The following is a 27,955-nucleotide window of genomic DNA, read 5'->3' on the forward strand; positions in this document are numbered from 1 at the left end:
CCTTAGTACATTGCCACAGAAATGAAACTGCTCCTATAATGGTAAAACCAAAGCAGTTTGGATAGAATTCTGGTGATAATGAGGATTGCTCCTGAATCCAGAAGGACAGTAGAGTATTGCTTATTGTCAAGGAAGACTCAAATTAATGTATAAATAACCCTGTGGGAAATACTGCAACGTGCTAATGACCAAACGGAAAATTCTGCAGTGAAAAGTACTCAAAAGCTGAGAAACACCCACAGAGCTCTGCAGTGTGGCTTTATCTGATGGCCGCACAAACGCTTTGCTGCACGGAACAAAGTTCCGGTGGAAACAATTACTGAGCAGCCTTCTGTGAAAGTCAGTGCAAACTAACCAAAATGGGTTGATTTCAAATTTTTGTTTTTATAGTTAATTATGCACTTTTCAACTGTGTTGAGGTTTTAGGGCACTTTTTAAAAGAGCTTTACATAGGGTCCATCTTATAAAGTTATTTATTTGGAAAAGAAGACATAGAACCCAATTATGGCCTTTTTTACTGGTTGATCATGGGAGTAGTAGTTCCAAAAAGTAATACAGTAGAGCAGTGTTTCTCAACCTGGGGGTCAGGACCCCTGGGGGGGGGGGGGGGGGAACGTGAGAGGGTGTCAGAGGGGTCGCCAAAAACTATTAGCAAATACAGTATTTTCTGTTGGTTATCTGGGTTCTGTGTGGAAAGTTAGGTCCAATTCTATTATTGGTGGGGTTCACAATGCTCTTTGATTGTAGGTGAACTATAAATCCCAGCAACTACAACTTCCAAATGTCAAGGTCTATTTTCCTCAAACTCCACCAGGGTTCACATTTGGGCATATTGAGTATTTGTTTCAAGTTTGGTCCAGATCCATCATTATTTGAGTCCACAGTGCTTTCTGGATGTAGATGAACTACAACTCCAAAACTCAAGGTCAATGCCCACCAAACCCTTCTAGTGTTTTCTGTTGGTCATGGGAGTCCTGTGTGCCAAGATTGCTTCAGTTGCATCATTGGTGGAGTTCAGAATGCTCTTTGATTGTAGATGAACTATAAATCCCTGCAACTACAACTCTCAAATGACAAAACCAATCCCTCTTCCCCCCCCCCCCCCCCACCCCACCAGTATTCAAATTTGGGCATATTGGGTATTTGTGAATGAAAAGACATCCTGCATATCACAGTTACATTACGATTCATAACAGTAGCAAAATTACAGTTATGTAGTAACAATGAAAATAATTTTATGGTTGGGGGTCACCACAACATGAAGAACTGTATTAAGGGATCGCGACATTAGGAAGGTTGAGAACCACTGCAGTAAAGTCTTGCTTATCCAACCTTCACTCATCCAACGTTCTGTATTATCCAACGCAACGTGTCTCACACCCAGATCCACAGCTGTTTCAATACATTGCGATATTTTGGTGCTAAATTGGTAAATACAGTAATTACTACATAACGTTACTGTGTATTGAACTGCTTTTTCTGCTGATTTGTTGTAAAACATGATGTTTTGGTGCTTAATTTGTAAAATCATAACGTAATTTGCCATTTAATAAGCTTTTCCTTAATTCCTCCCATTTTATCCAACATTTTCACTTATCCAATGTTCTGCTCGCCCATTTATGTTGGATAAGCGAGAGTCTACTGTATCACCAAACTGTTTGTTGTTGTTGTTGTTGTTCATCTGTTCAGTTACTTCCGACTCTTTGTGACATCATGGGCCAGCCCACGCCAGAGCTCCCTGTTGGCTGTCACCACCCCCAGCTTCCTCAAGGTCAAGCCAGTCACTTCAAGCATACCATCCATCTATCTTGCCCTTGGTCAGCCCCTCTTCCTTTTTCCTTCCATTTTCCCCAGCATCATTGTCTTCTCTAAGCTTTCCTTTCTTCTCATGATGTGGCCAAACCGTAGCCATGTTTAAAGCTACAAATCACTTGCAGATCAAGAGCAGTCAATGGCACTTGCTCTCTAGACCATTGAGATTGCATTTATACTGTAGAATTAATGCAATTTGGTACCACTTTAACTGCCGTGGCACAATGCAAAAGGAATTGTAAGTCATAGTTTTACAAGAAAGATAAAGACCTTGGTCTTTATCCTTCTCTGCTAAAGGAGAGTTGGTGCCTCACCAAACTACAACTCCAAGGATTCTATAGCATTGAGCCATGGCAGTTAAAGTGGTGTCACACTACATTAATTCTACAATGTAGATGCTCTGCTATATACAACCAACTTCACTTTCTTAGTTGTCTCAAAAGTACTACAGATCCCTTTTCATGCTGATATTTCAAACTAACGCACCTGAGTCTTTGAATTCCAAATCAAAAGGGTAAATGAAGCATAAAAGATTGTTGTTGTTCATTCGTTCAGTCGTCTCCGACTCTTCGTGACCTCATGGACCAGCCCACGCCAGAGCTCCCGGTCGGCCGTTACCACCCCCAGCTCCCTCAAGGTCAGTCCAGTCACTTCAAGGATGCCATCCATCCATCTTGTCCTTGGTCGGCCCCTCTTCCTTTTGCCTTCCACTTTCCCCAGCACCATTGTCTTCTCTAGGCTTTCCTGTCTCCTCATGATGTGGCCAAAGTACTTCAACTTTGTCTCTAGTATCTTTCCCTCCAGTGAGCAGTCGGGCTTTATTTCCTGGAGGATGGACTGGTTGGATCTTCTCGCAGTCCAAGGCACTCTCAGAACTTTCCTCCAACACCACAGCTCAAAAGCATCGATCTTCCTTCGCTCAGCCTTCCCTAAGGTCCAGCTCTCACATCCGTAGGTGACTACAGGGAATACCATGGCTTTGACTAGGCGGATCTTTGTTGCCAGTCTGATGTCTCTACTCTTTACTATTTTATCGAGATTGGACATTGCTCTCCTCCCAAGAAGTAAGCGTCTTCTGATTTCCTGGCCACAGTCTGCATCTGCAGTCATCTTTGCACCTAGAAATACAAAGTCTGTCACGGCCTCCACGGTTTCTCCCTCTATTTTCCAGTTGTCAATCATTCTTGTTGCCATAATCTTGGTTTTTTTGACGTTTAGCTGCAACCCGGCTTTTGCGCTTTCTTCTTTCACCTTGATTAGAAGGCTCCTCAGCTCCTCCTCGCTTTCGGCCATCAGAGTGGTGTCATCTGCATATCTGAGGTTGTTAATGTTTCTTCCAGCAATTTTCACCCCAGCTTTGCATTCATCCAGCCCCACATATCGCATGATGTGTTCTGCATACAAGTTAAAAAGGTTGGGTGAGAGGATGCAGCCTTGCCGTACGCCTTTCCCAATCTTGAACCAGTCTGTTGTTCCATGGTCAGTTCTGACTGTTGCTACTTGGTCCTTGTACAGATTCCTCAGGAGAGAGACAAGGTGGCTTGGGATGCCCATCCCACTAAGAACTTGCCACAATTTATTATGATCCACACAGTCAAAGGCTTTAGAATAGTCAATGAAGCAGAAATAGATGTTTTTCTGAAACTCCCTGCCTTTCTCCATTATCCAGCGGATATTGGCAATTTGGTCTCTCGTTCCTCTGCCTTTTCTAAACCCAGCTTGAACATCTGGCAACTCTCGCTCCATGTATTGCTGGAGTCTTCCTTGCAGGATCTTGAGCATTACCTTACTGGCATGAGAAATAAGGGCCACTGTACGGAAGTTTGAGCAGTCTTTTGCATTTCCCTTTTTTGCTATGGGGATATAAGTTGATTTTTTCCAGTCTGATGGCCATTCTTGTGTTTTCCATATTTGCTGGCAAATGGCATGCATCACCTTGACAGCATCATCTTTTAAGATTTTAAACAGTTCAGCTGGGATCCCGTCGTCTCCTGCTGCCTTGTTGTTAGCAATGCTTCTTAAGGCCCATTCAACCTCACTCCTCAGGATGTCTGGTTCTAACTCATTCACCACACCGTCAAAACTATCCTCGATATTATTATCCTTCCTATACAGATCTTCTGTATAGTCTCGCCACCTTCTCTTGATCTCTTCAGCTTCTGTTAGGTCCCTGCCATCTTTGTTTCTTATCATACCAATTTTTGCCTGAAATTTACCTCCAATGTTTCTAATTTTCTGGAAGAGGTCTCTTGTCCTTCCTATTCTGTTGTCTTCTTCCACTTCCATGCATTGCTTATTTAAAAATAGTTCCTTATCTCTTCTGGCTAACCTCTGGAATTGCGCATTTAACTGGGCATATCTCCCCTTATCCCTGTTTCCTTTTGCTTTCCTCCTTTCTTGGGCTACTTCCAGTGTCTCAGCAGACAACCATTTTGCCTTCTTGGTTTTCTTTTTCTTTGGGACGTACTTTGTTGCTGCCTCCTGAACAATGTCTCGGACTTCTGTCCACAGTTCTTCTGGGACTCTGTTTACTAAATCTAGTCCTTCAAATCTGTTCTTCACTTCCACTGTATATTCGCTAGGAATGTTAGTGAGATCATATCTAACTGGTCTGTGTATTTTCCCTGATCTCTTTAGTTTTATTCTAAATTGGGCAATAAGAAGTTCGTGATCTGAGCTACAGTCAGCCCCAGGTCTTGTTTTCACCGACTGGATGGATGTCCGCCACCTTTGGCTGCAAAGGATGTAGTCAATCTGATTTCGGTGTTGACCGTCTGGAGAGGTCCATGTGTAAAGCCGTCTTTTAGGTTGTTGGAAGAGAGTATTCGTTATACACAGCGAGTTTTCCTGGCAAAATTCTATCAGCCTGCGTCCCGCTTCATTTTGTTCTCCCAGACCATGCTTGCCTGTGATCCCTGTTGTCATTTGACTTCCCACCTTGGCATTCCAGTCTCCTGTAATGAAAATAATGTCTCTTTTTGGTGTATTATCCAGTAGGTCCTGCAGATCCTCATAGAACTGATCTACTTCTGCTTCTTCAGCAGCTGTGGTTGGGGCATATATTTGGATCACTGTAATGTTGAAAGGCTTTCCTTGCACTCGAATTGAGATCATTCTGTCATTTTTTGGGTTGTATCCAAGCACCGCTTTAGCGAATTTCTTATTAATTATGAAGGCTACTCCATTTCTTCGATGTTCCTCTTCTCCGCAGTAGTAGATCTGGTGGTCATCTGATGTGAAGTGGCCCATTCCAGTCCATTTCAGTTCGCTGACCCCCAGAATGTCTATCTTTAGTCTTGACATCTCACCAATAACAACATCCAATTTGCCCTGGCTCATAGATCTTACATTCCAGGTTCCTATGGTGTGTTGATCTTTAGAGCATCGGATTCGTCGTTCGCCTCCAGTACCGTCGGCCGCTAGCCTTCCTTTCGGCTTTGAGCTAGCTGCGTCATCACATCTGGGGCTAATTGAACTTATCCTCTGCTCCTCCCCAGTAGCATTTTGGCCATCTTCCGACCTGGGAGTCCCATCTTCCAATGGCATACCGACATATCTCTGGTTGTACTGGTCCATTTAGTTTTCTTGGCAAGGATACTGGAGTGGTTTGCCATTGCCTTCTCCAGGGATCACACTTGGTCTGACCTCTCTGCCACAACCGTCCCGTCTTGGGTGTCCCTTCACGGTTTCGCTCATGACATCATTGAGGTGCTCAAGCTCCAGCGCCCCGACAAGGCGGTGATCCTTTGCTGGAGATAAAAGATTGAGCGTGAGGATTTTCCAAATGCCACTATTCAAGTTCTGAGATCGGAAAACCACATGAATAGTATTCCACTGTGCCAAAATGTATGTTGCGTTTGCACCTGCCTATACAGGCAAAGGTCTGCCAGGAAAATGTCAAATCAGCCAGACTTTTAACATGCCCCCTCTGGCACCTAGACAAGATAATTATTACAGCTATAGCATGATTGTAGACTGATGTCTGCTTCTCTATAGTCTCGTTTTTGCTTTGGTTTTTTAATATATTTTTTAAAAAGCAAGGAGCTCTGTTGCGGCCAGACAGGTTTATCAAATCTTTGTGGTTCTGCATTGTGGAACCTTCTGGGAGGAAGCTATTCCCAGATTTAGAACAATATCTTCTCCTGGTTCTTCTTCTTGTATTAATAGTTACATAATACTTCATTGAGGCAATGCTCTAAAGTTAGTTATGTGCGTTGTCAGAACTGTCTGTTCCTTTGAGTAGCCATCTCCCTGTATGAGTTATGGACCTGGGTGCGTCTCCAAATTGGAAGGAGGCAACCCAAAGCAGAAGCAAGTTGCCTTAGAGTAGATCAGACCAGCTCAGTATCTTCTATTGATATGAACAGTGTGATTTGGCAGCTTAAAAGCTAATGCCATTTTAGGCTGCCACAATGGAGTGTCAATCAGGCATGGGCAAACTTTGGTTCTCCGGGTGTTTGGGGTTTCAACTACTAGAAATCCCAGCAAGCTTACCCATTTGGGAGTTGTGAGAGTTGAAGTCCAAAACACCCAGAGGGCCAAAGTTTGCCCATGCCTGGCTCCAGATCGAGGGAAGTCAGAGTCCCACTGTATTCTGCTTTGGTCAAACCTGAGTTGGAATAATACGGTGTCCAGTTCTGGCCTACAACATTCAAGACGGATATAGATAAGCTAGAAGGGCAACCAAAATGATAAAAAGTCTGGAAGCCAAAGCTTATGTGGAGCAGCTTAGCAAGCTATGTTTAGCCTGGAGAAGAAAAGGTTTAAATGTGTACAAAAGCAATATTTAAATATTTGAAAGGATGTCATATTGTGGAGGAAGCAGGCTTGTTTCTTCAAGCCAGTAGTTCCCAACCTTTGGACCTCCAGATGGTTTGGACTTCAACTTCCAGAAATCCCAGCCAGTTTACGAACTGTTAGGAAGGAACTATGGGAGCTGAAGTCCAAAACACCTGGAGGCCCAAAGGTTGGGCGCCATTGCTTTAAGCAGAGGCTGGATGGCCCTCTGTCAGGGGTGCTTTGATTCCTGCACGGCAGAATGGACTTGGACTGGGTGGCCCTTGTGGTCTCTTCCAATGCCATGAGTGTAATGAGGGATGAAAAACCTTTCTATACCCATGTGTTTTGGACTTCAGCTCCTATCAGTCCTAGGCAGCATTGTTAATAGTTAGGGAATGTGGTGTTTGTAGTGCAAACCATCTGGAGATCAAAATATTTCCAGTCCACGGATGTTAACTCTGTAGTTTCAAGCATGAGTCACTTCCAGTTCTACAAGGAGATGTCCAAACTTTCTACATGTGCAGCTGATAAGAGATTGAACATCTCTTATCTGGAATTCCAAAATTCTCCAAAATCCCTCACTTTCCACACAGGTGGCCAAGATAGCGATACATTTGCTTTCTTATGTTACAATGTACACAAACTTCATTCCATGCACAAATTATTTAAAACATTGTATACATTTACTTTCAGGATGTTTATAAGGTGTATATGAACATTAATGAATTTGATGTTTAGATTTGGGAGTCTTCTCCATATACTTTGTGGACATATATGCAAATACAAGGATTCCAATTCTGAAAGACTATGAAACTTCTGGTCCCAAGCATTTCAGTTAAGGGATAGTCATTCTATACTACCATGACCCTTTTCAGTGATTCATAAAGAGATGCATCAGACAGCTAATTACAGAGTGAATACACACAGTCCATATAGAAAAAGGAATCTAGCAAACTTATCCAATCCCTTAATCAAGCCAGATTCAAAAGGGGCATGGCCAAAGTAATTAAATTATAAAGAGACATTGCAGTTGGCCGCCTCTTTGAACAGGGAATTTGGGCTACTTTTGCTCAACTATTTACATGTGGCACCTTGGTACCTAGTTTGTTATTAGTTTTATTTCAATCCACATTTTAAGCAATGCCACACTGTGAATTAATTGTTGCAGTGAAAGAGTAATATGGTCTTAAAATGACATTTCCATATGTTTTTATTACAGGGTTTTGCATACTGGCTTCTGAGGACAGTGTGTCCTGTTTTAATAGGTAAATAAACAAGTAAATAAAATCAACAGCATACAAACACAAAGTTTATATTAAAATAGAAATCATGGCATGCATTGATATCATTTTCCATTGTTTTACTAGTGTGACTGAGAGTATAAAAACAGCTTTGCAGAAGGATATACAGACTACTAGATCAGGAGGTAAAAACAGGTTCTGCAATGCAACAGGACTGCTCCCACACTGTATTCAGGCACCATAAATTTTCTATGTGCTTTGCCCTTAGAGCCGTTGCTCTCCAGAAGTTATGGGATTGCAATCCCTATTAAGTTGCTCCTCAATGGGGTCTGCATGATGGGAGCTGCAGTCCAGAATACAACCACATCTGACCAGGACATGTAGCCCAATCAGCCTATGAATCAAAACAGTCTTCTTATCTTCAAACCATCCCTTTCTCCATGCCACGTGACTATCTCCATGAGTCACGTGTGAACAACCCAATTTGTCGATCTGGTGCAATCCAGACCAACCAGCTTCACACACATCCCTAATGTACACGAAGGCTTAACTTTTTTATCTGCTGTTTACTACCCTCATGGAGACAGTGATGAGAAGAAGTGATAAGAGGCAAGGTTGCTCCTTCAACTTCAAATGTCACAATAAACCACAGACACTTCTATACCAAAGAGAGCTAAGGGGCCAATGAGGAGGGATGCAGGCAGGCAACAAGCCTCTAACAACTCAAAGGAAAATAGTTTTCCTTATTTATCTGACCCATTGGAATTATATTTGTTGAAAGTGAAAAAGCATCAGCATATTCCCAAAAGCCATCCAGGCTTTAAATGTTAAGGTAAAGGTTTTCCCTAGACATTAAGTCTAGCCATGTCCAACTTTGGGGGGTGATGCTCATCTCCATTTCTAAGCCAGCGTTGTCCCAAAGAACTCAAGAATGGAAAACGGAATGTTGGTGGACAGAAAAAGAGATTTTAAAAATGGGCTTAAAGCCAACCTCAAAAACTGTGGCATAGATACTGAGAACTGAGAAGCCCTGGCCCTTGAGTGCTCTAACTGGAGGTCAGCTGTGACCAGCGGTGCTGTAGAATTTGAAGAGGCACGAATGGAGGGTGAAAGGGGAAATGTACCAAGAGGAAGACACGTCAAGCCAACCCTGACCAGGACCACCTTCTATTTGGAAACTGATGTCCTCACTGTGAGAGAACATGCGAATCAAGAATAGGGCCCCACAGTCACCTACGGACTCACAGCCAAGACACAATACCTGGAAGATAATCATCCTCGAGCTATGAAGGATCGCTTAAGTAAGTAAGTAAGTAAGTGCCCATAGATGCATCCAAGGTCATGACTGCATGGAGTGCCGTTACCTTCCTGCCTGAGCGGTACCTATTGATCTACTCACATTTGCATGTTTTTGAAATGCTAAGTTGGCAGAAGCTGGGGCTAACAATGTGAGCGCACCCTGCTCCCTGAATCTGAACTGCCAGCATTTCAGTCAGCAAGTTCAGCAGTTTAACCCACTGCACCACTGGGGGGGGGGGGGGGCGGTGGCAAAATATCCAGGTTTATGCACTGGTTAATATTCTGAAAGAAGAGGGTGCCATAATTAATATCTTAAATCAGCAGTCTCCAGTGAGCAAACTTTATGACTTTGTACCTTCATGTCCCTTAAATAAGGTACATGCCTTAGTGACATCTCATCTGGATGAATATTCTGTAGTTGGGGCTGCTCTCAAAGGGTGTGCACAAACTCCCACTGGCACAATGAGCTGCATCCAAAGCTCTAACTACTATCTTCAGACAGAGCAAGTAATTACTACACTGGAGGGGGATGATGGCAATTGTAGTCCAATCTATTTGGGAAGTGCGAAGTTCAAGAGAGAAGTGCTTTCTCCGATTAAAAAAGATATTTTAAACTTGCACATTCATGAAGATCCTATGCTCATAAGACCAGGAGGGCTGTCTGTACACAGGCCCATAGCCAGAAAAAAAATTGGGAGGGGTTGAAACTTTTTCTCCCCTGAGATGACTTTTCAGGTCAGTGTCTCCTGATCTGGCACAAGAGCTCAACAAGGCCCTGAAATTACCATCATTGTGCAAAGGTTCTTCATAGGTCATTGGTCCTGAATCATAGCTCCCTCTTCAAGCCAGTTCTTTTCGGCCACAAAGGGTAATAGTTTCCATAACTGGATGACATTTCTTTCTGTTTTCTTCTGCTTTCTTCTTATTTCCTTTATCATCAAGACGTTTTCCACTGTGAATTAGCAAGAAGTTTTCAACCAAGCACAAGTTGTTCTGGTGGCACACTGTTTTTTGGTGTCTATTGAAAACTGCCATTGCATTTTCCCATCACACAAATGGTTTAGCAACCAATGTACCAAGCTTCTGATGACCACCTTTACTCCCAACTTCTTCTCAAAACACTACACTATCCTTACAGAGTGAGCCTTGCAGGTGAAATGAGAAGGCAAACCAGGAAAATCTGCTGAACCATTTGGGTGGAAATCTTGGATGTCTCTTCTAATCCACAGGAAATACATATCCTGGCAATGGAGTTTGTAGATTTTGGACTAAATGAGCTTTCACTTGGTCATCAGAAATAGTCTTGTTCATAAAGTCCAGTGAAATATGCAAAGGAAGAAAAAATGAAATGTAAAGATACAGAATGGGGGACGATACCTAGCTTGACAGCAGTAGGTGTGAAAAGAATCTTGGAGTCCTTGTGGACAACAGGTTAAACATGAGCCAACAATGTAACATGGCAGCTAAAAAAAAACCAATGGGATTTTGGCCTGCATAAATAGGAGTCTAGTGTCTAGATCCAGGGAAGTCATGCTACCCCTCTACTTTGCTTTGGTCAGACCACACCTGGAATATTGTGTCCAATTCTGGGCACCACAATTCAAGAGAGATATTGACTCTAAGCTGAAATGTGTCCAGAGGAGGGTGACTAAAATGATCAAAGGTCTGGAGAATAAGCCCTATGAGGAGTGGCTTAAAGAGCTGGGTATGTTTAGCCTGCAGAAGGGAAGGCTGAGAGGAGAAATGATGGCTATGTATAAAGATGTGAGGGGAAGTCATAGGGAGGAGGGAGCAAGCTTTCTTTCTTTTGCTCTGGAGACTAGGACGTGGAACAATGGGTTCAAACTACAGGAAAGGAGATTCCACCTGAACATGAGGAAGGACTTCCTGAATGTGAGAACTGTTCAGCAGTGGAACTCTCTGCCTCAAAGTGTGGTGAAAGCTCCTTCTTTGGAGGCTTTTAAACAGATGCTGGATGGCCATCTGTTGGGGGTGCTTTGAATGCAATTTTCCTGCTTCTTGGCAGAATGGGATTGGACTAGTTGGCCCACAAGGTCTCTTCCAACTCTAGGATTCTATGACACAGCTTCTTCTCTTTGCTCCTGTACCATTGTTTGTTTGGAAGGGCTTGGATTAGACGAACCAGTGGTAGAAACTTCAGTTTCCACAGTTTCCTCAGTTTTCACCTGCAATCCAGGTCAACCCAATCCTCCCCATCCCACACCTTAGGCCTTGCCTGCAAGCTACCATATTTTGGCATCTTCCACTATGTCAGCTATTGCAATGCAAATTGCTAGAAATGATAGTGTGAATAATCAAAATTTGGTTGAGATAGTGCTTGCTTCTTCTGGAGAGACTCTAGTTTTTGCTTCTCTTATTTTTGACATGGAGATTTGGTTGACCAGTTAAAATTCATGAGTAAACCAAGTTTTTTTGACCTGAAATTTTTTTGAAGTGGTTTGAACTCCTAAACTGCCCCCTTGGCTACGGGGTTGACATTATTTTTCTTGGAGAACAAGCTGTGTGCACCCCGGTGTCCCTTGTTTAGCGTCTCACTGCCACACCTAAGACTACTGTGTGACCATAACTTGGTGATGCAAAAGCTGTATAAACTACAAAAAGAGAGAGGGGGGGGATGAATAAGGCTGCATGTAGCTCATCCTTGCTTTAAATAAACAAGTTTTCCAAACTTTATAGTAGGGTCAGCGCTTCTCTTCTACTGCCTCCAAGGATAATTGTTCTCCATTTGAGCAGTTTATATTTGAAGGCTATGATTTATGGCTCGCTCCTCCTGTAAAAGCATATTTTTTGCCACTAAAGATTCAGTGTACACAAGGATGCATATAACCACTGCTTGGCTTCATATTTTACTGCAATGGAAACTTTGGTCCTCCAATTGTTTGGGACATCAACTCTCAGGCTGGATCTATACTGCTCTATATCCCAGGATCCGACCCCAGATTATCTGCTTTGAAATGGATTATATGAGCAGCATTTGTAGTTAGCTGCACGGAGCCCAATTACTGGAGGAAAGCCAAAATATAAAAGAATAAAATAAAACAAATCTTAGAACTGAATGGGACCATTGGTTCTAGTTATATCATCCTTGTTTTAAATTGAAAGCTGCATTGAGTCCTAAATTGGGGGAAAGGTGGAGAGTAACAATCTAACCTCTGTTTAAAGACTTCTGATGAAGAAAGGTTCACTATTTTGCAAGGTATTTTAGTCTACTGTCATATAACCCTTAAAAGAGACCTATTGGATGAAAACTAATCCAGTATACCGGCTGTTAGGAATTGTGGAAGTCCAAAACACCTGGAGAGCCGAAGTTTGCCCTTGCCTGCCCTAAAGGCACTAGGTCCAGATTGATCTTGGAAGCTAAGCAGGATCAGCCTTGGATAGAATAATAGAATCATAGAATCAAAGAGTTGGAAGAGACCTCATGGGCCATCCAGTCCAACTCCCTGCCAAGAAGCAGGAATATTGCATTCAAATCACCCCTGACAGATGGCCATCCAGCCCCTGTTTAAAAGCTTCCAAAGAAGGAGCCTCCACCACACTCCGGGGCAGAGAGTTCCACTGCTGAATGGCTCTCACAGTCAGGAAGTTCTTCCTCATGTTCAGATGGAATCTCCTCTCTTGTAGTTTGAAGACATTGTTTCGCGTCCTTGTCTCCAAGGAAGCAGAAAACAAGCTTGCTCCCTCCTCCCTGTGGCTTCCTCTCACATATTTATACATGGCTATCATATCTCCTCTCAGCCTTCTCTTCTTCAGGTTAAACATGCCCAGCTCCTTAAGCCGCTCCTCATAGGGCTTGTTCTCCAGACCCTTGATCATTTTAGTCGCTCTCCTCTGGACACATTCCAGCTTGTCAATATCTCTCTTGCATTGTGGTGCCCAGAACTGGACACAATATTCCAAGTGTGGTCTAACCAAAGCAGAATAGAGGGGTAGCATTACTTCCTTAGATCTAGACACTATGCTCCTATTGATGCAGGCCAGAATCCCATTGGCTTTTTTTGCCGCCACATCACATTGTTGGCTCATGTTTAACTTGTTGTCCACAAGGACTCCAAGATCTTTTTCACACATACTGCTCTTGAGCCAGGCGTCCCCCATTCTGTATCTTTGCATTTCGTTTTTCCTGCCAAAGTGGAGTATCTTGCATTTGTCACTGTTGAACTTCATTTTGTTAGTTTTGGCCCATCTCTCTAATCTGTCAAGATCGTTTTGAATCCTGCTCCTGTCCTCTGGAGTATTGGCTATCCCTCCCAATTTGGTGTCATCTGCAAACTTGATGATCATGTTTTTTAACTCTTCATCTAAGTCATTAATAAAGATGTTGAACAGGACCGGACCCAGGACGGAACCCTGCGGCACTCCGCTCGTCACTTCTTTCCAGGATGAAGAGGAAGCATTAGTGAGCACCCTCTGGATTCGTCCATTTAACCAGTTCCAGATCCACCTCACCGTAGTTTTGCCTAGCCCACATTGGACTAGTTTCCTTGCCAGAAGGTCATGGGGGACCTTGTTGAAGGCCTTGTCGAAGGATAGTGCTTGGATGGGAGACACCATGAATGTTAAATGCTACAGTTCAGAGGAAGGAACTGGCAAAGCTGCCTTTTGAATATTCCTTGCCTAAGAAACCCTATGAAATCCATGCACATGCACCTACCTGTCATTATTTTGTGTATCAATCAAGAGATAAAAATGACATTTTATAGAAATATATTTTAATATATGAAACTGTGGACTTTTTACAATGTTTATGTGTTTTAATTATTCTGTAACCCACCTTGAGCCATGAGGAGGGGCATGTAAAATATATTAATAATAATAATAATAATAATAATAATAATAAGTATGGATTGTTGATGTTGCAATCCCAGGTGAGAGCAGGATTGAAGAGCAACAACTGGAAAAGCTGACACAATATGAGGATTTAAAGATCGAACTGCAAAGACTCTGGCACAAGCCAGTCAAGGTGGTCCCAGTGGTGATCGGCACATTGGGTGCAGTGCCTAAAGACCTTGGCCTGCACTTAAACACAATCAGCGCTGACAATATTTCCATCTGCCAGCTGCAAAAGGCCACCTTACTGGGATCTGCACGCATTATTCACCAATACAACACACAGTCCTAAACACTTGGGAAGTGTCTGACGTGTGATCCAATACAACAGCCAGCAGAGTGTCTGCTGTGGACTCATCTATAAATACAGTAAAATAGTAATAATAGTCAAATGTGTGGCAAGGAAGAGAATAAATACATTTTAATTCTGCATAGAAAGATGCTCTTTTGCTTGTCCTGAACTGAATACCACATAGCTTCACCACATAACCCCCTCCATTTCACACCAAGTTTCTATATTATTTGTTCACACCTCTTCAAAGCGTAGTGGTTTCCGTACATTAAGATCAGCTAGTGCAAAAATGATGCAAAAAATAGTTTAACAGCTTCATTCCGCTCAGAATTAAAGCTACGTTTTCTGTATTAAGGGTACTTTCCTGAACGAATAAAGCAATTAAAATGTGAACTATAAGTACACAGGCTTGCTGTGAGATTTCCAGCCTGTATGGTCATGTTTGAGAAGCATTCTCTCCTGACATTTCACCCACATCTATGGCAGACATCCTTAGAGGTTGTGAGGTCTGTGGAATGTCCAGGGAGGAAGAAAGAACTCTTGTCTGTTTGAGGCAAGTGTGACTGAGCACCTTGATTGAATGGCCTTGCAGCTTCAAAGCCTGGCTGGTTGCTCCCTGGGGGAATCCTTTGTTGGGAGGTGTTAGCTGACTCTGATTGCTTCCTGTCTAGAATTCCCCTGCTTTTTAAGTGTTCCTCTTAATTTACTGTCCAGATTTTAGAGTTTTTTTTAATACTGGTAGCCATATTTTGTTCATTTTCATGGTTTCCTCCATTTTGTTGAAATTGTCCACATGCTTGTGGATTTCAATGGCTTCCCTGTGTAGTCTGGCATGGTAGTTGTACACATGTTGTGTCTAGACTCTAGATCAGGCCTGGGCAAAGTTTGGTCCTCCAGGTGTTTTGGACTTCAACCCCCACAATTCCGAATTGTGGGAGTTGAAGTCCAAAATACCTGGAGGACCAAAGTTTGCTCAGGCCTGATCTAGACTATCTAGATTCCCTGCATTGGAGTTGGGGATGGGATAGGCCTATGGGGCTCCTTAATTCAAATTGCTTCCATGACTCATTGATATAAAATGCAGCTCAACAAGGAGTAACAGCATGCCTGGTCAAACTGTGCATTTGGAGGATGAGGAAGTGAAGGAAGGAATTTATAAGAAGGAGAAGTGGAAAAGTGAATATCATGGTCTTCCAAAGAAGTATGAATGCTCTCTGGGTTTTGCCCCATTTTGCAATTTCCACTTCTGGGTAAAGGTGGATTGTGGACCCTGTGCTCCAAAAGCACCATTATGCCAGTGTACCAACATGTTTTGCAATGACAAAGTAACTTACTTGAGAGTTCCAATAAAAATGTTGCAGCTACTACTGGGAATTTCAGAATAAACCCCAGAAATGTTATTTCTGTTCAGGTTCCAAACACATTTGCAATATCTGGAGGAGCCCACTAAAACTATAGGAAAAGGTAAAGTATGTGAGGTTCAAACTGTATGAGGAACTTGGAGAAGATGTAGAAGTGAAGTATGGACCATCCTTAAATACCTGAAGAAACAACATGTTGGAGATGGAATATGTTTATTTTATGCTTCTCCATAGAGTTGAAATCATCAAATGAAAGAAAAGAGATTCCACCTAAATGTTAAGAAGAATTGATGAGAGATATTGACAAGCTGGAATGTGTCCAGAGGAGGGCGACTAAAATAATCAAGGGTCTAGAGAACAAGTCCTATGAGGATTGGCTTAAAGGGCTGGGCATGTTTAGCCTGAAGAAGAGAAGGCTGAGAGGAGGCATGATGAGGGCCATGAATAAATATGTGAGGGGAAATCATAGAGAGAAGGGGAGCCTCCAGTGGTGCAGTGGGTAAACCCCTGTGCCGGCAGGACAGAAGACCGACAGGTCGCAGGTTCAAACCCGGGGAGAGGCGGATGAGCTCCCTCTATCAGCTCCAGCTCCTCATGCGGGGACATGAGAGAAGCCTCCCACAAGGATGATAAAAACATCAAATCATCCGGGCATCCCCTGGGCAACGGCCTTGCAGACGGCCAATTCTCTTACACCAGAAGCGACTTGCAGTTTCTCAGGTAGCTCCTGACACGACCAAAAAAAAATAGAGGAGGGAACAAGCTTGTTTTCTGCTGCCCTGGAGACTAGGACGCGGAACAGTGGCTTCAAACTACAAGAAAGGAGATTCCATCTGAACATTAGGAAGCACTTCCTGACTGTGAGAGCTGTTCAGCAGTGGAACTCTTTGCCTGGAGTGTGGTGGAGGCTCCTTCTTTGGAGGCTTTTGAACAGAGGCTGGATGGCCATCTGTTGGGGGTGCTTTGAATGCAATTTTCCTACTTCTTGATAGGGGGTTGGACTGGATAGCCCATGAGGTCTCTTCCAACTCTGTGATTTTAAAAAGAGCTGTATGACAGTGGAATAAAATCACAGAATCCTGGAGTTGGAAGAGACCTCGTGGGCCATCCAGTCCAACCCCATTCTGCCAAGAATCAGGAAAATCGCATTCAAAGCACCTGTGACAGATGACCATCCAGCCTCTGTTTAAAAGCCTCCAAAGAAGGAGCATCCACTACACTCCGGGGCAGAGAGTTCCACTGCTGAACACTTCTCACATTCAGGAAGTTCTTCCTAATGTTCAGGTGGAACATTAGTTTGAAGCCATTGTTCCATTGTGTCCTAGTCTCCAGGGCAGCAGAAAACAAGCTTGCTCCCTCCTCCCTATGACTTCCCCTCACATCTTGATCCATCATGTCTCCTCTCAGCCTTCTCTTCTGCAGGTTAGACATGCCCAGCTCTTTAATCCACTTCTTATAGAGCTTGTTCTCCAGACCCTTGATCACAAAGTCCTTCAGACTCTCCATCATTGGGGATCTTTAAAGAAAGACTGATGGCCATCTTTCAAGAATGCTTTAATAGTGTATTTATGCACAACAGAAGGTCAGACTACAAGGGCCTTGAGATTTCTTCCAACTCCATGATTCCTTGAGTAGTGCACAAGTCAACTTCATGTATAAGTCGAGGGCAAGTTTGGGAGCCAAAGTTATGGATTTTGACATGACCTGTGAATAAGCCAAGGGTCATTCTGCAGAAAGGGGAGAGTTGGGAGAGTTGGAGTCAGTGCTATTTTGGAGCATTCAAAAAGGCCTTTCACCACTGTACTCATAGCAATTAAGTTACAGAATTAATTCTTACATAAAAAAAGTAAATATCCCTTTCTCTGAGTAGAGTACCAAAAGGTGAGAGCTCATTCCATCCAGGGAGAAGCTAAAAGAAGCATCAACCTCCTCTGTTCACGATACTGTGTCTGGACTTTTTTAATGTCTTGGTAGGAAAATGATGTCGATATCTTTTTGACACTTTCCTTCAAAGCGTCAGAAAGGGGCATCTTCAGAGTGGAAGGGATTGCTGCTTATTTTAGATTTTCCTGAGACACCTCCCCTCCTCAATGTGACATCCTTTCAAACATTGGAACATTGCTATCATGCCCCCTCTCAGCCTTCTTGGTGCCCATTTAGAGTGAGTCCCTTCCGAAAGTCAGAAGTCAATCTTGAATATATGGCTGGAGCAGAATTATAGGGGACACTTCCTTTATTTCATGGATAGCGAAGCGTAAAATAAGGTCAGTTACTCTAGTTTATTACATATGGTTTTCTGTGGATGAGCAGATGGCGACTACTTGATGGAAAATGTTTTGTATCAGAAACTAGAGCTGATGTGGTCTAACCAATGCAATTTTCCGAATTAGCACCCCAAATAACCAAACCAAATCTAAAGTTGACCAAAAAACGATTCCTAACCCTTTCGATACTAATGTTGGAGAGTAGTCACTGGTCAAAGTAGTCCCTGGTCAAAGTGGCTCCTAGTCATGTGGTCCCTGGTCAAAGTGGGCCCTGGTCAATTGGTCCTTGGTCAAAGTTGTCCTTTGTGAAACTGGCCCCTGATCAAACTGGCATGGTCATGTGTTCCTTGGTCAAAGTGGTCCCTGGTCAAATGGCCCCTGGTCATGTCGTCCCTGGTCAAAGTGGTCCCTGGTCAAAGTGGTCCCTGGTCAAAGTGGTCCCTGGCCAAGTTGCCCCTGGTCAAAGTGGCCCCTGGTCAAAGGAGTCCCCGGTTAAAGTGGCCCCTGGTCAAAGTTGTCTCTTGTTAAACTGACCCCTGATCAAACTGGCCCCTGGTCAAAGTGGCCCCTGGTCAAGTGGTCCCTGGTCAAAGTGGTCCCTTGTCAAACTGGCCCCTGATCAAACTGGCCCCTGATCAAACTGGCATGGTCATGTGTTCCCTGGTCAAAGTGGTCCCTGTTCAAATGGCCCCTGGTCATGTCGTCCCTGGTCAAAGTGGTCCCTGGTCAAACTGGCCCTTGGTCAAAGTGGCCCCTAGTCATGTGGTCCCTGGTCAAAGTGGTCCCTGGTCAAGTGGTCCCTGGTCAAAGTGGTCCCTCGTCAAAGTGGCTCCTGGTCAAAGTGGGCCCTGGTCAAGTGGTCAAAAAAAAGGATGGGAACCACTTGTCTACATTGTAATACAGTCCAATTCAATGCAGCTAATCTGCATTCTGAACTTGATTATATGGAAGGGTAGATCTAGCCTCAGTTTCTTCTTTCTCTTTTTCTGTCAAGCAGTTGAAAAAAGGACACAACGTTTTTGCCAAAGCTGTGGATAAATGCTTTGCAGAGAGCTTTTGAAATAGGGATGAGGAATACTTGCATTGATAATCCAGACAATAGGGCATTTCCATGGCCCCAGTGTGGCTCTCACCTGTCTGGCAAAACTGCTCCTACCTTCTCTCTTCATTAACTGGCCTCATTGATTTCTGGTCAGTGGTAATTCTGTTTCCTTTGGTCAAGGTGTACTTGGAAGCTACAGGGTTTCAATCACTAGGATTCCTCCTTGGTAGTTTCCAGCCTCTTTCCCACAACAGCTCATCAAAGAAATCAATCCGACGTCTTGGAATGAAGACATGCCTTTTCCTTCAGAGTTTCTTATCAATACATCAATAAGTGCAAGTCTCCACTCCCTTATTAGACATGCATGGCTGCTGATTTTACAATATTGTTCTCTAACAGATCCTTTACTTGGGCAATACATAAACCTTCCAACCATACAGGGATGGTATTCCAGCCAAAGTTCAAGCAGGGTCTGGTTAACAACCCAAAAAGTTTTAATAATTGCAGTAGTGTTTTATAGAAAGCACAGAATGAACATGGCGACCAAATAATAAATCTGTAGAGCATTACATTCCTAGTTCAAGAGGCACAAACCCTGAGTTAGAAAAAAATATATTCTGATGGACTAGCAAGTTGTGCACACACTACCTTTGGTCCTTTCAAGCATTAGTCCTCCAGAAGTCTATGGGGGCATCTATACTGTTGAATTAATGGGGTTTGACACCACTTTAACTACCGTGTCTCAGTGCTATAGTATCATAGGAGTTTGGCATGGTTTTTAGCTTTCTCTTCACAAGAGTTCTACTGCCTCACCAAACTACAACTCCCATGATTCCACAGAATTAAGCCATGGTATTTAAAGTGGTGTTAAATTGAATTAATTTAATAATGTAGATGAACCCTTGATAAAAACGCAGAGTACCAAATGCTGTATATAAACACTAGACTAGCTTGACTCAAATTAAGATGCTTTGGATATCTGGAACTGCAATGCCCAGAATTCCTGGCTCTGTAGTTTGTGACTGATGGAATTTGTAGTCCAATACATCTGGAAGGTGTCATAGGACAGATGCTACTCTAAAAGGCTCCCATTGGAGTTAAGGTTGGCACATGGAAGGCTTTTCACAACAGACAATAAAGCCACACCCATAAGGTGTGACAATAGCTACTACATAGGCAGCAACATCAGTCTAGCAACTTTTATTAACCATGATAATTAAGATAGTGCTTTGAAGCAATATCATCTAATGTTGGGACCACTGGGGGAGATTGCGAGGGGGTGTCAGAAGGGTCACCAAAGACCATAAGAAAACACACTATTTTCTGTTGGTCATGGGGATTCTGTGTGGAAAGTTTGGCCCAATTCTATTGTTGGTGGGGTTCAAAATGCTCTTTGATTGTAGATGAACTATAAATCCCAACAACTACAACCCCAAATGTCAAGGTCTAGTTTCCCAAACTCCACCAGTGTTCATTTTTGGGCACGTTGAGTATTTGTGCCAAGTTTGGTCTAGATGTTTGAGTCCACAGAGCACTCTGGATGTAGGTGAACTATAACTCCAAAACTCAAGGTCAACGCTCACCAAACCCTTCCAGTATTTTCTGTTGGTCATGGGAGTTCTCTGCACCAAATTTGGTTCAATTCCATTGTTGGTGGAATTCAAAATGCTCTTTGATTGTAGGTGACTATAAATCCCAGCAACTACAACTCCCAAATTCATTTATTATTTTATTTATTTGCTGCATTTGTTGACCGCCGTTCTCAGCCCTAGGGCGACTTACGGCGGTGTACAACATATAAAAGACAGTTTACAATAAAGCACAACAAAAAATCAACATATCGCTAATACACACTAATATAATTACACTAAAATAATCCGCTCCGTCTTATCGTAGAATCATAACCAAACTCATAATCCATATTCCGTTCCAGTTGTCATTACCAGTTAATGTACGCTCAGTTAAATGCCTTCTCAATTAGCCATGTCTTTAGGCTCTTACGAAAAGACATAAGGGAGGGCGCCTGCCTGATGTCAACAAATGACAAAATCAACTCCCACCCTCAACCCCACCAGTATTGAAATTTGGGCGTATCGGGTATTTGTGCCAAATTTGGTCCAGTGAATGAAAAACGCCATCCTGCATATCAGATATTTACATTACGATTCATTACAGTAGCAAAATTACTGTTATGAAGTAGCAAAGAAGATAATGTTCTGGTTGGGGGTCAACACAACATGGGGAACTGTATTAAGGGGTCACGGCATTAGGAAGGTTAAGGAACACTGATCTAATGCACGAGATATAGTGCAATTGCCCATAAAGTTTCTGTTAAGCATATGAGTTCTTCCAAGGGATTTCGCTGGCAATTACAAGTTAGTTTGGAAAACTAATTTTATGATGACAGCTTCCCAGAATCCCACAGCAAGATAGCTAGAAAATTCATGAAACTGTCATCCATAAAACAACTTTTTGACTAAAATGCCGCAGCATTGGCCAGGTGGTGTGGGGTGTAGGGCTTATGATGAGAGTTGACACTGAAGACATCTGAAGAATACCATGGTGGAGGCTACACTAGACAAGTTGTCTCCCAACAAAGTGGATTAAGATTAAAGTAAAACCAGCTCATTGGCTGTGGAAGATTCTACATAATGAACTTTCCCAAAATGAACTTTTTGAAAGACAGCACCATGACATTCAAGAAGTCTATGCTGGACTAGACGGACAATTTATTGAGTACATCAACCTCATTCAAACATTTATGCATTTTCCCAGGTGTCACCATTAAGATAATATGTTTTCCAGTGTCTCTTTCACACTACATCACTATAGCAGTATGATACCACTTGGCTACCATATTGTCGAAAGCTTTCATGGCTGGAATCACTGGGTTGTTGTGAGTTTCCTGGACTATTTGGTTATCTTTGAGAAGCATTCTCTCCTGACATTTCACCTACATCTACGGCAGGCATCCTCATAGGTGCCTGCCGAAGATGTGGGTGAAACATCAGGAGAGAATGCTTCTAGAACATGGCTATGCAGCCTGGAAAACTCACAACAATCTTGGCTACCATAATTTGGAAGAGCACTAGACTTCTCTGGCTAGCTGGGTGGCAAAGTATTGTTGTTGTGTATCTTAAAATCATTTCTGACTAAGGATAGGATTTTCTTGTCAAGATTTGTTCAGAAGAGGCTTGCCTTTGCCTTCCTCTGAGGATGAGGGAATGTGATTTGCCTAAGGTTAACCAAAATGTTTTCATGGCTGAGCAGGAATTGAACTCTGGTCTCCAGAGTCATATAGGCTGGATCTGCATTGCACTATATACCAGGATCTGATCCCAGATTATCTGCTTTGAACTGGATTATGTGAGTCCCTACTGCAATATAATTTGGGATAAGATTACCTAGGATCAGAAACTGGGGTATAGAGCAGCATAGAAGGAACCATAGTCCAAATGACACCATTACTCTTGCATATATTCTATATCAATAAAAATGTAATGTTCATTGTATTGTCGAAGGCTTTCATGGTCGGAATCACTGGTTTGTTGTAGGTTTTTTCGGGCTATATGGCCATGGTCTAGAGGCATTCTCTCCTGACATTTCGCCTGCATCTATGGCAAGCATCCTCAGAGGTAGTTTCCAACAGACCTCACTACCTCTGAGGATGCTTGCCATAGATGCAGGCGAAACGTCAGGAGAGAATGTCTCTAGACCATGGCCATATGGCCCGGAAAAACCTACAATAACCCAATGTAATGTTCGTTTGTGAGATTAACATAACTCAAAAACCACTGGATGAACTGACACCAAATTTGGACACAAGACACCTATCAGGCCAACACTCATAAAACACAGCAGAAGAGACTTAAAAAGCCAAAACATAAAATATACATTACAACGTATGCACAAAACCACACACATATATATGCAAACACACATAAATACACATATACACAAATATATATACATACAAAACACATATACACAGACTGGGCCACAGCAACGCATGGCAGGGGACGGCTAGTACTTCAATAAATATATTGCAAACCTAAGGATTTCACTGAATGTGGACATGGCAAGCAAAAGTTGGAATCATAACATTGTGTTATGTGAAAGGACTCCCAATCACTAGGGTTTTGTATTCTGTTGTTGTTGTTCATTCATTCAGTCGTTTCCAACTCTTTGTGACCTCATGGACCAGCCCACACCAGAGCTCCCTGTCGGCCATCACCTGTCCCAGCTCCTAACCATTATCCTTTTAAATAAAACCTCCAATTCACTCCTTAAGCCATCCAATATCTCCCAGGCAGTTCTAATGCAAGCTTTGGCCAAAGGACATACCAAGCAAAGTAATGCTGTCAGTCCAAAATTCTAGCAGTACTGATAAACGATAGCTAATGTCAGGTATCGGTATTTTATAGAACAGGTATGGGCAAACTTTGGTCCCCCAGGTGTTTTGGACTTCAACCCCCACTGTTAGGAATTGTGGGAGTTGAAGATCAAAACACCTGGAGGGCTAAAGTTTGCCCATGCCTCTAAGACAGTGTTTCTCAACCTGGGGGTCGGGACCCCTGGGGGGGTCGTGAGAGGATGTCTGAGGGGTCGCCGAAGACCATCAGAAAACACAGTGTTTTCTCTTGGTCATCTTGGTTACGTGTGGAAAGTTAGGTCCAATTCTATTGTTGGTGGGGTTCAGAATGCTCTTTGATTGTAGGTGAACTATAAATCCCAGCAAATACAACTCCCAAATGCCAAGGTCTATTTCCCCCAAACTCCACTAGTGTTCACATTTGGGCATATTGAGAATTTGTGCCAAATTTGGTCCTGATCCATCATTGTTTGAGTTCACAGACGTAGATGAACTACAACTCCCAAACTAAAGATCCATGCCCACCAAACCCTGCTAGTGTTTTCTGAAGGTCATGGGAGTCCTGTGTGCCAAGATTGGTTCAGTTCCATCATTGGTGGAGATCAGAATGCTCTTTGATTGTAGTTGAACTATAAATCCCAGCAAGTACAACTCTCAAATAATAAACCATTCCCTCCCCTCAACCCCACTAGTATTCAAATTTGGGCATATTGGGTATTTGTGCCAAGTTTGGTCCAGTGAATGAAAATACATCTTGCATACTTACATGACGATTCATAACAGCAGCAAAATTACAGTTGTGAAGTAGCAACAAAAATAATATTATGGTTGGGGGTCACCACAACATGAGAAACTGTATCAAGGGGTCGCGACATTAGGAAGGTTGAGAACCACTGCTCTAAGAGAACAACTGAGCTACTGAAGTAATTGACAAAGTCTGCAATAGCAGATTAGGACATTGTGCACTAACACAGATACACCATCTCTGGAGGAAACCACAACTCCCAGGAACCTCTTTTCCCTACTCACCCATCCTTCAAAGCTATCAGCCGAGCCAGTGATGTGGAGCAGCTCATGGAAGTGCACCGTGCAGTTTGCCACAAAGTCATCGTAGCCGATGGGGGTGTCATGGAAGACGGCCAGCTCCAGCTGTTTCCCATCGGTCACCGGAGCACAGAATTCCTCATTGTAGGTGGGCTTGCTGGTCTTCTGCTTGGTGCTGGTCTGCCCCACTCGGACCTGGTCCACGCTCACTGTGATGTAGGGATCCAGCAGCTGGTGGCCCTTCTTGAAGAGAGAGTGCCGGAGTGACCAGCGGGTGGGCTGGAGCCCCACTGCCTCCCCGATGCGCACCTTCATGTATCCGTTGAACTTCATGCTGTTGGACATTGTGGTGCTCCTTTGCTGAGCAAAGGGAAGGATGCCAAGAGGACTCTTCTGCAGCTGCGTCCTACCAGATCTGGGATGGCAAGGAATCCAGAGGTCCTCAAGGGATAGGGCAACCCATAACCAGTTCTCCCTGAGCCATGCTGCTGGGTATTTAATCTCCCAGTCCCAGTCTCTGCTCTTCCTTCTCTTTCCACGGAGCTGAGCTGCTGATTCACTTCATGTCACTTCATGCCGGAGCACAAACTGGTGCTTTTTTTTTTCTTGCTTCCTCTGGGGCTCGTGAAAAGGGGGAACCTTCCAAGGTTGTGCCAAGGCCTCTGGTGGTAGGCTTGGCCCCACAGCACACCAAGCCAAACCCTTCTTCGTTGTTCTCAGTTTCACACAGAGCTTCGGTTTCCTCCTCCCCCTTCTTTCTTTCTTTCTCCCTTTCTTTCTTTCTGTCTCAAGCAGCTCTCCGATCCAGGAAGAGACTGCAATGAAAAGGTTTTCGCTCAGCTGTGCTGCTCAAAGCCACAAACTCACACAGCAGCCACAGGAGGGTGGGATTCAACAGCAACTCAAATGTTTCTCTGGCCAGGCTTTCCGTCTCTCTTTTGCTTCTCTCTTGACTTCTATTCTCTCCTGGTTTCTGTGTGCTTCAAGAAGGGCTGCCACTCCTTTGGGGAGGGAGGAGAGAGAAGTGGTTGTTTAGCAAGGGAAACACCTGAGGGATGAGTGAAGAGCCCAAGAGCCATGGAGGCGGAGAGGCGGAGTTGCTGGGACTTGTCCAAATCCAGGGTGGAAGCCGGTGCAGTGCACACATCAGATGAGTCTTTGTGTCTCTTCTCCAGAACTCGCCCACTGAGATCTGATGGATGACCAGAGATTGGAAATGTCAACAGGCTGTGCTAGGCTGGGGGAGTCTGGGAGTTGCGCTCCAAGGAAGGAAGTTTTCTAAGTTCTGCTCATGATGGCCAATACATACACAAGCTATCTCCAAAAAGTGGCCTTGAAGGCTGAGGAATTGTGGTTCAAGCAAGTCATGTTTCTAAGCTATGTTTTTATGTGTGTGTTACTTTTTCAACTATAGTCATATAATAAGAAATTTGAAAAGTTGACATGTACTTCCAACCACCCACCTTAAAGACATATGTTGAAAACATTCCACTAACTTCTTATCTTGTCATCCAAGTCACTTATTTCCAAGGCTGGATCTACAATGCCCTATATCCCTGGATCTGATCCCAGATTATCTGGGTTAGGCAGATACTCTGGGATGAGATCCTGGGATATAGGGCACTGTAGATCCAACCTTAGGCCCCTTCTACACTGCCAAATAAATTCAAATTTATCTGCTTTGAGGAGCCCCCAGCGGTGCAGCAGGTAAAACTGAACTGTTGAACTTGCTGACCGAAAGGTTGGCGGTTCGAGTCCGGGGAGTGGGGTAAGGTCCTGCGGTTAGGCCCAGCTTCTGCCAACCTAGCTGTTCGAAAAAATTGCAAATGTGAGTAGTTAAATAGGTACCGCTTCTGCGGGAAGGTAATGGCACTCCATGCAGTCATGCTGGCCACATGACCTTGGCCCACCTTACTTGTCTGAACATATCTCCCTCTACGATCCAACTTGGAGTTCACGATCGTCTGGAGAGGTCCTACTCTCGATCCTGCCACGGGACGAGGGACAGGGCCTTCTTGGTGGTGGCTCCCCGCCTATGGAACACACTCCCCAGTGAAATCAGGGCAACTCCCTCACTCCTCTCCTTTAGAAGAAAGGTCAAATTATGACCAAGCATTCGGGCAGCTGACCGAGCAGTAACTGCAATTGACTTATGAGAACTAACCGTGGATTGACCTCAGACTGGAACTTTGGACTCTGATTTGGATTTGTGATTTGTGATTGGCTCTGTTTTTAATTTTTTAACATTTTAATTTTAATGTACATTTGTAATCTTGTTGTTCATTTAATGTCAATTTGTTTTGTAATGTGATTGAAATGGATTGGCAGTGTAGACTCAGTTAAGCTAGTGAATTGCAGTGCTCTCTGGACCATTCTCCAAAAAATTGGGTGCCCTGACGAATTTCTCAACATCCTGTGGCTCCTCCACAATGACATGACGGCAACAGTCTTGGACAGCAATGGCTCCTTAATACAGTTCCTCATGTTGTGGTGACCTCCAACCATGAAATTATTTTTGTTGCTACTTCACAACTGTAATTTTGCTACTGTTATGAATTGTACTGTAAATAATATGCAGGATGTATTTTCTATTACTGGACGAAATTTGGCACAAATACATGATACACCCAAATTTGAATACTGGTAAGGTTGGGAGGGGAGAGGAGGAGATTGATTTGTCATTTGGGAGTTGTAGTTGAAGGGATGTATAGTTCACTGACAATCAAAGAGCATTCTGAACCCCATCAACGATAGAATTGAGCCAAACTTCCCACAGAACCCCCACGATCAACAGAAAATATTTTATTTTCTGATGGTCTTTGGCAATACCTCTGACACCCCTCTCGCGACCCCCCCCCCCCCGCCCAGGGTCTCGACCCCCAGGTTGAGAAATGCTGCTGTAGACCAAGGTTTAAATCTCCTTTCAGCCATGGAAATTTACAGCAGATCACACTCTTTCAGACTCAGAGAACGGCAAGGGTAAATCCCTTCTGACCAAACTTGCCAAGAAAATCCAGTGATAGGATCACCATAAAGGGGGCCAACGGAGAGGAAGCCAAGCGAGCCATTTATGGAAGGGATGGCAACCCTAGAGTACCCCTGAGAATTCACTCTTTTAGCAAGAATATTAGTGCTGAGGTTTGGGTGAAAAAAGAAAGAAGTGCTTTGTGCAAATTGACGGATTCTAGCAAAATATTATCAGCCAATTTAAATATAATCCTAGGCAAAGCTGTGATAAGAGTCAAGCTACTGTACTGTTAAAGGCAAGGAACATACGCGCACGCACACACATATATTAAGTTGGCAACCCAAATACAAACACACTCACACTGATCTTGATTCACACTTTTCCCCTTGCAAATCTGTGGTGTGCAGATATTCATCAGGTGCTGTGCTCCCAGGAAATGAAGGTGCTCTTAAGGACAATTATAGAAACATCTGTAGGAGGAGAGAGACATAAATAGGTCAACAGCTCCACTGAAGCTCAGTATAGTTTAGTTCCTGCTTTGCTGTGCGGTGAGAGGAGTCTGCTTTGTTTTTGGTTTCATTTAGAAGAAATATTCGATAGTTTTTTATGAAATGGCAGCTCTGTGCAACT

General features: G+C 43.4%; 1 protein-coding gene across 1 annotated transcript in view; it reads right to left on the bottom strand.

Moving 5' to 3' along the window:
* The window catches only part of PRKCH (protein kinase C eta), a 141,353-nt gene extending 115,835 nt beyond the window's left edge, over nucleotides 1-25,518 (bottom strand). Inside the window, exon 1 of the mRNA XM_067463054.1 lies at nucleotides 24,343-25,518. Within this exon, the coding sequence (XP_067319155.1) occupies nucleotides 24,343-24,702 (360 nt within the window). The 5' untranslated portion in view covers nucleotides 24,703-25,518. The remainder of the gene's footprint in view (nucleotides 1-24,342) is intronic.
* Nucleotides 25,519-27,955: the final 2,437 nt, after the last annotated feature.

Source organism: Anolis sagrei, chromosome 1 (assembly GCF_037176765.1).
Source record: "Anolis sagrei isolate rAnoSag1 chromosome 1, rAnoSag1.mat, whole genome shotgun sequence".
Classification (NCBI taxonomy): Eukaryota; Metazoa; Chordata; class Lepidosauria; order Squamata; family Dactyloidae; genus Anolis; species Anolis sagrei.